At 47.1% G+C, this 8,425-nt stretch overlaps 1 protein-coding gene across 2 annotated transcripts; it reads left to right on the top strand.

Moving 5' to 3' along the window:
• The first annotated feature begins 2,241 nt into the window (after positions 1-2,241).
• On the top strand, positions 2,242-6,560 carry LOC123048107 (tetraspanin-10). Of its 2 annotated transcripts, none has more exons than XM_044471278.1 (11): positions 2,242-2,680; positions 3,994-4,106; positions 4,193-4,247; positions 4,381-4,436; positions 4,655-4,702; positions 5,403-5,451; positions 5,546-5,629; positions 5,739-5,806; positions 5,900-6,025; positions 6,110-6,185; positions 6,301-6,560. In XM_044471278.1, the coding sequence occupies exons 1-11, from the start codon at positions 2,624-2,626 to the stop codon at positions 6,373-6,375; spliced, it is 807 nt and encodes a 268-aa protein (XP_044327213.1). In that variant the 5' UTR covers positions 2,242-2,623; the 3' UTR covers positions 6,376-6,560. The 2 variants fall into 2 exon arrangements, with proteins under 2 accessions (XP_044327213.1, XP_044327220.1); XM_044471285.1 differs by lacking the exon at positions 2,242-2,680 and adding an exon at positions 3,566-3,663.
• Positions 6,561-8,425: the final 1,865 nt, after the last annotated feature.

The raw sequence follows: 8,425 nt of genomic DNA, 5'->3' as shown, positions 1-8,425 counted from the left end.
GGAGAGACAAGAGATGCTCGACCCAAAAACAAAGAACACGACTAAACTCGCCGACTAGAGAAGCTATCTAAGCAACAACCAAACGACCAAACGTCTCCAAATCCAGCACCGAGGACGCCGTGAGCAAATCAAGACAACGCCTTCAAGAAGAAGAACGACATCGGGACGCCGTCGTCGCCCGGTCCGAAAGAACGGACCTAGGGTTTCCCCTGATGCTCGAAGAGGGGCACGAATAACAGCCATGGCAGCACCTTCAGGAAGGGAAATGACACCCGCGGGTGTCGGTGCTGCCAGCATAAAATGCACGCATTTGGCCCTGGCCAAGAGCAATCCCAAGCCATCGGAGGCGCAGAATGGAGACGAGGCAGTCAATCATAGGCCGAAGCAGCGACCGCGGGAAGGAGAGCCACACTGACGCCGAAGGAGGCACCGGGCGTGGAGGTGATGCGAGGTTGCGTGGCTGAGTGGAATGATGCGGCGGTGGCCAGAGCCCCGAACGAGTCAGGATCTGGAAGGAAGCGCAGATCCAGGCCACCGGGACCGGAGCAGCAGGGACACCGGCGTGTCCAAGGAGCCGGAAGGGAACGCAACTCCCGAAGCGTGCCAAAGACGAAGTTGCACCAAGATGGACAACCAACCAAGGTACTGGCAGGGTAGTGGTGGTGGTGCGGAGACGCCGAGGACCAGCGCGCCAAAGGAGCCGGAAAGAGCGCAGCTTCTAAGGCACACCAAGTCCGAAGCTGCGCCGACCGACCATGAACACGGGAGGGGGCGCATGTCCATGGTCGCCGGGCAAAGCCGCCCCTGCCAGGGGGAAGGTGAAGAGGACTCACGCATAGTCAAAACTCCTACCGGCCGCTGCAAAAACAGCCACCGCCGGGCACAACCAACCACCACCACCGCCGGGCACGATAACCAAACCTAGGATAGAAATGCTTTCTCAAGTTGCAGGAATGCAAGCAACGTCCTTTATTTTACCATGTAATTTCTGTCTCACATTTTCATATTTATTTATTTGTTAGAACCCTTCCTTCCCGAAAGTTCTTTGTCGTAATTCACTAACCTTCTCGGTTCAATTCATGTTGCTTTAAGATTAAGCATTTGTTCTCCTGTGGCCATGTCTTTATGCCGCCCAACGTCCAGCACGAACCTCGTTTCTGTGCTAGATTCTTTTCATACCATGGAATGTCAAACCACTCAATGTTTCCCAAGAAAATTGAACTTAGATACCATGGAATGTCAAAGCCACTCTCGTGTGGCACTTGAATTTGCGGTGTATCTGGTGCTCCTAGGAAAACTATTTTAGAAGTTATTTTAATTTTATCATCGCGAGATGCATTTTACATAGCTTTGTTTCCCTTTAATTAAACATTTTCCTAGGGTTTGCTAGACAGAAGGCCATAGAAGGCTCACTTGTCTCCCCTCAACACACGGGCTACCCCTCCGCCTCTCGCGATAGCTGGAGGATAAGGTAACCATAGATATGAGCGCCCCAACTATGCCTCGTAGAGTTTTCGAGTTTGTCACCACATGTGAAGTTAGGGCAACGATGGCGATGGGAATAATGGATCTTTGGCTTTACCAATGTTGTTGTTCCTCTCAATGATGTCAATGAGTCAGAGAATGAGGTCGATTGTCGGTCACCCAGTTTGGCGTAATTAGCGTTTGTTTGTGGTGGCGACATATTTTGAAAGGGTCGTAGCATGTTTCTCTCTCTTCTAGTTCCATCTGCATCCGATGAAGCAACTAGATACGGCTTTGTTAGGGAACTTTTGAGGTTTGTGTCCCCTTCTTTGTCTTGCCAGAGTTGAGATTTTTTGTGGGCCCTCCTCGGTGTTAGCTTCTCCTGCATGATGGTCTATCTAGTTTGCCGTTGTTAGCGTTTGCACTTCTACATCAATGACTTCTCAGTCGTTACTTCTATAAACTAATGTGTTACATTCCTGGCGTTCGGTTTTTTTGAAAAAAAACAACAAGCATTGCAATTTAAATCCGAACTCATTCTACACCCTGAGAATAGAAAACAAACTCAGATGTAAACTACACATATCACGATTGCACGCATGCATGTTTAAGTTAGGATATTCCCATATTCTTTTCCTGATTTTTACCATAAATTTGGGAGCTGTTCCCAGTTTTGGTTCTCTTTCGATGAAGAGCATCCAATGTTGAGTTGTACCCCACCGCCCCAAACCCCGACGGAGCTCGCGAAAATAGGACCAAACTGCAAAAAGTGCCGCGGCTGCTATTCAAACCCGACCGAAAAGACCCCTTCTCCCCCTCATCGGCCTCACCACCGAACGCGAAGCAAACCGGCGTCGAGTCCGCCCTCGCCGGCCCACTGTTGATAACCAATCTGTCCCTCTGACCAGTCGGCCCCACACCTGCCCGTGCCAAGCTTAACTGCGACCGCTGTCTTCAAGCCCACACAAATCAACAACACACACTCCCACTCCCACTCCCACTCCCACGCTGACACCTACCTAGGTGCCGCGCCGCCGGGACCCCAGCCTCGCCGTCTCCGGCGGCGTGCTCCCAGATCTCGACTCGACGGTCCGTCTCTGCTCCGCGCGGAATCGACTGACGGGGGCGGGAGGCCAGCGTCGTCCGCAGCTGATTCGGGATGGGCGGCAGCAGCACCAGCACCTTCGTCATCAGGTGGATCAACTTCCTCACCATGGTCAGTCAGCTTCCCTTCCTCTCCTCGCCCCCCTTTTCCTAGCTGCTTCCCGATGGCCGACCCGTCTTGAAGTTTTCAGTGAAGAGCACTATTAGATACTACTAGATGGATTCGCCAGTTCTTGATTTGATTTGTTCCCGTTCCATCTGGTCTCTTTGCTCAGCGGTGCCCCTCTGTTGAGCTTGAGCTGTGCCGCATCGTTATCCAGTTATTGCTGAAATCTGAGATGGGCTCTAGGCCCATATTGCAATTTCTGAAAAATCTCTAAGGGCCCATGTGGGTTATATGGCACTAGGTGTGGTGGGAAGTTTAGTCCCACCCCGGAAGTGGAAGGAGAGTTGGAGTGGTTTATAAGGGTTTCTCTTCTACATGCTATTGGAGCTTGAGAAGAGAAGAGGCCCTCGCGCACTCCTCCGCCGCCCGCCTCGCCGCGGCGCGGCGCGGCGCGGGTTGCGGGATTGAGCCGAGCCGAGCTCACACCTACGCGCTTATTTTTGCCAGTCACTAACGGAGAGTTTTCTGACAGCTGGGCCACGATCTGAGACGTCGGATCGTGGGCTGTCACGGACTTGGACGTGGGCTCTCCACGCGGCTGCGCCTATAAGTATGCGGTGTTTCCTAACCCTAGCCGTCACGAACAGATCACATCTGCTCACGCGCACGCCCACCGTCGTTCCTTTGCTGCTGCTGCCGCCGGTGACTCCATCCCGTCCGCCACGTACACGGTCGACGGGAGAGCAGGTCTCCGAAACCACGCCCTTCTGGTTCCTGTACGGGGTGAGGGGCGAATAGGTTTTTGGGCAGCGATTACGCGACTGCTCGCTTCCGATCGTCTACTTCCTCTACGTCCGCGTCGCCTTCGTCATCACCATGTCCACCGACGCCGACCGTGCCGCCGCCGAGAAAGCTGAAGCCGACAAGAAGGTCGCCGAGGACGCCGCTGCTGCCACCAAAGCCGCGGCCTCTGCGTGGCCTACTGGAGGGTATAACTCGTTTATCCCGCTCCTGATTATTTTCATATTAGCAGTACTAGCAGTATGTGTAGATTTGTCTACTGTTTGCTTAGTACGTGCATGTTTAGATCAGAGTCAGTACGTCATCAACTTAGTCAATGCCATGCTAGTGATTTACTCATGGATTAATTTAATCGAGAAATTGCCTATTTTCTCAACAGTTATCCCAGTGCATGTATTTATCGCTTCTTCACCATTCTTGGCATCTTTCGTTTGGAACTCTTTGTTTACAATTTAATGCCAAGGCATGCAGCTAGGGATCCGCACATCATGATGCTCCTCATGCTCTTTGTTGAACAGATACTGGCGATACTTGTGGTGGGTTTTGGGTTCTGGATGAGCACCCACAATGACGAGTGCCGACGGTCACTGACGATCCCTGTCATGGGTCTTGGAGGAGTCATTTTTCTCATGTATGCGTCCATGGAATTTTATCTATTATTCCCACCACGTTAGTACTCATGCTCCGAATTGACATGGTTCAGTGCCGATGCTGCAGGTCGCTGGCGGGATTCGTGGGTGCTTGGAAGAACATTTCCTGCTTGCTTTGGACAGTATCCTTTTTGTGGCATCTGATGCATAAACTATTAAACTTACGGCGGCATGAGTGCTGGTTGGTGCTGCTGATGTTGTCTGCTCTCTTGATATCCTTGGGGTTATTTGTCGCCTTGACATGTGGGTATCTAGTATCTAATAATGCTGTTCGTGGTCCTGGTGGCAATCATGGTCTTCACAGTGCTTGCGTAAGTTCCTGTGATTCATTTGGGATAGCACTAGCACAACCTTTCCAGTTGGTGGCAATCATTGTGTACTTTTTATTTGAAAATTAGCTGCGGTGTGCACTGATTGGTTGATGGAATTAAATCCTGGTGCAAGTTCAGTGGTTAATCATCAATTGACTTCATAACTGACTTTAGTGGTTGCAAGTTGTGTTAACACACCTTGCCATGTACTTCTTCAGGTTTATCATTACAAATACTGGAACTGGTCATGCTGTCCCTGGGTCCAGGTATGTGACTATATGTCACTAATGTTTATACAACTAGATGATTCCCCACTCGTTTGCTGCAGGAAAAGCTCAAAGACATGTACTTCCTCCGTTCCGAATTACTTGTCTTGGATTTGTCTAGATACGGATGTATCTAGACTCATTTTAGTGCTAGATACCTCCGTATCTAGACAAATCTAAGACAAGTAATTCGGAACGGAGGGAGTAGCTATGAAATATTGTTACTGCACCGCAAACATAAATTGTGTTAAAGATGAGTTCAGTATCTATTGCATGTCACGCCTTATCCACTTCCTCTTTTCACTTTTTAATCCAAATACCAATAATCAATATGTAGGGCCAACTCTAATCGATTCTCCACACCACATGCATGAGATGGCAGGTCATGACATGACAAACATGCATTACCCGCTGATGTGGCATCCTTGCATGCTTAGGAAAAAAATAGGTAGTGGGTGAAAACTATTTAGGAATAGAGGACGATTGAAATGCCGATTTGATAAGTCGAAGTAATATATCACTATTTGTCCTAAAAGTTGCACTATGTGGCTGCGATGCAGTTTTGTTGATATATGCACAGTCGGAAACGGTTTGGTACTGCCTGATCGTCATTACATGAACTGTGAATGAAATTTCTTTCTGTAATGGAACACATTGCATGCATATGGTTCTGTGGTGTCATTTCTCATGTTCTATACAGCTATAAAGAGTATCGTCTTCAGGACTACAGTTCTTGGTTCGTCAAACAGGCATGCCCCAACTCTTTGTTTGGAAAGTTTCTTTCATTAGTGCAGATAATTCACAATATGCTGGTATAACTCGATTTGTTTATTTTAAATCAAGCTCAATGACACTGATAAATGGACTCATCTGAGAAGTTGCCTTGTGAAGTCGGATGATTGCAATAGCTTGTCAAAAAGATATAAGGTCTATTCTCCTTTTCTGCGCATCCTATTTTATCTGATGCGATGTCCTTTCTCCGTGTGTGACCATTCCTTTTGTGGCGATCTTAGTAATACCGTTTGATTTCATGCAGACTCTAAAACAATACAAGCTCGCTGATTTGACTCCCATTGAGTCTGGCTGTTGCCGCCCACCAGCGGAGTATGTCCCCTGTTATCTTCCAGTGTATTTTGAACGTGCAGTTGCTCTCATCAGAGTTTAACATGGTTATCGTATTTTTCTGAACATTGTCAGGTGTGGATATCCAGCTTTGAATGCTTCCAATTTTGATCTGAGCTACCATCCGGTGAGCACAAACGTCGACTGCAAACTGTACAAAAATGATCGGTCCCTCAGGTGCTATGACTGTAATTCTTGCAAGTAAGCTATCCCATCTCCTATCCCACCTTCAAAATACGTAACCTTACTAGAATGTTCGTGCTTATGTGAAACTTTTGCTTCCAGAGCTGGGGTTGCACAATACATGAAGACAGAGTGGCGGGTGGTTGCCATCTTCAATGTGATATTGTTTGTCATTTTGGTAAGCTTAAAGTTCCCTGAAATATAGCTCATATACTCGTTGTCAGCAATAAATTGATCCATCTCTATCTGCTATCTTGACTTTCTTATATTTGTATGGGTTTGTTTTCGGCCAGTCATTCGTGTACTTTGTTGGCTGCTGCGCACGTCGACATGCTGGAGGTAGCGATTCTAAAGTTCCTGGAAGATGACGGTGTCACAGCAGGCGTTAGCTTTGCCGTCCCTTGTAATAAGATTGTTCCAGTAAAGTTGATGAAATGGAATGCCCAAGGCTTCTGTACTGTGGGTGACTTTCTTTGTTCCAGTTGTATTGTGAACATCTGTGAAAAAGAACGTCCGACAATCTTCTGAAATACAGCCCGATGATCTTGCACAATGGGCTTTGTACCATCAAGTCGAGAATAAGCCATTCAATTTGCCCAATTGCTGGATAAAATTGAATGAGAAACCTAAGTGGCAAACCGTCCTTGAGGACATTGAAAGTGATACGAAGATGAAAAAAACCCTATGGGTCTAGCTCCAATCAATTAATTGGATGGGATGACGAAGAACAAAAAAATGGTGAGGCCGCCACCGTGCTAAAGAGGAACCGACGAGTGATGGGAAACAAGTGGGATAAGGACAGGATCACGCGTGATGGTAACAAGTGGGATAAGGACAGGATCATGCGTGATGGTGTGACAAGCGAAATGTTTGAAGGAGGCGAAGGTGGAGAAGTACAGGCTCTTTGTAAACGTGCAAAGGGAGAGGATGGAGTTCGACCAAGTGAGGTTGAACATGAAGAAGGACAAAATAGAATTGGAGAGGTAAGAGAATATTGCAAAATGGGAGCTTTAAAGACGACGACATTGGATGGAATTGTATGTGTGTGTGTGTGTGTGTGTGAGAGAGAGAGAGAGAGAGAGAGAGGGAGGGAGAGGGAGACAGAGACAGAGGAGTGAGGCTTGAGAGAGAGAGGTTGAGGCTTGCGGGAGAGAGAGAGGGAGGGAGGGAGGGAGGGAGGGAGAGAGAGACAGAGAAGTGAGGCTTGAGAGAGAGAGAGAGAGAGAGGTGTTGAGGCTTGCGGGAGAGATGGATGGGCTGAGGATTATATTGCAGGACACTAACCTCTTGGATGATGAAGCCAAGTGGGTGATGAAGATGAAGAAGAGGACCAACTAGCGCAAAATTTGAGGTCTTTAATTCATTTGTGTATCGTCTATTTATGTATGAATTGTTGATTTCTTTTGGCATGTAATAAAATGTTGAATTATTGTTTATTTTGTATGGTCGAATTGTTGAATTGGACGTGCATGAATTTACATGGATATGAGTTTCACAGTGTGGTTGTACAAGAGGGCCGACGGCAAATAAGGACCTGCCCGACGCTGTCCGCAAGCTTGTCCGGGTGTATAGGGACTTGGATTAGGCAACTCCGATTGTAGATGCTCTAAGGATTGCACTAGCCGTTAGTCAGTCTGTGCAATCCGCCTTGAATGATAGCGATGGAAAAGTTTAATGAAAAATATGAAGATGCGATTTGTTGTATCATGTGTTTTCTAGACAACGGATTTTTTTTATGTGGGAATATTCTTTATTGCAAGGTGATCATCCTAGTATGAGTATCAACAATCTGATGGATCTTCCATCCATCCCACATATACCTTATTTTTAGCTAATTTGGCTAAATCAAGGGTAGTACAATTAGTCTCTCTAGGAGCATTGCTAAAAAATAATACGCGAGAAATCACACGCAAGGTGATATATATCATCAAAACTATCATTGATAGACCGAAAGAGCGACCTTCGTTCTTCATTGTCTGTATCACCTTGATGTTGTCGAAGTTCACCTCTGCGATTACACTCGACTGTAGCTGCCAAATTGAGACCAAATTGTAAGGCTAGTGCCTTGATCATAAGCGCATCTTCACACCAATCAATTTCCCGTTTCCTGCCGCGACGAATCCGCCATTCGAGTCTCTGATGACAGCGCCATACGAGTCTTTGAGTAAGTCTGAGTCAAAAGCCCCATCCTAATTTAGCTTCACATAGTTGCTCCTTAGTCTTTTTCCAGCCATGTCGCTTAATCGTTGCCTTTGCATCACTCGGCATAGTATAGTCAGCAACCAAATCTATGATTGCCATTGCTATGAACTTAGGTTCCTATACCTGATAACTTAGGTACAAAAAGTGCGGTAACTTTTTGACCCAGGGGAAAAAGATGTTGAAAACATACAACAATAATTTCCGTGTAAATAGCAT

The sequence above is a fragment of the Triticum aestivum genome, chromosome 1A, assembly GCF_018294505.1.
Source record: "Triticum aestivum cultivar Chinese Spring chromosome 1A, IWGSC CS RefSeq v2.1, whole genome shotgun sequence".
Lineage (NCBI taxonomy): Eukaryota > Viridiplantae > Streptophyta > Magnoliopsida > Poales > Poaceae > Triticum > Triticum aestivum.
Note: the sequence above shows the minus strand (reverse complement) of the source record. Positions and strands in the feature narration are given on the sequence as shown.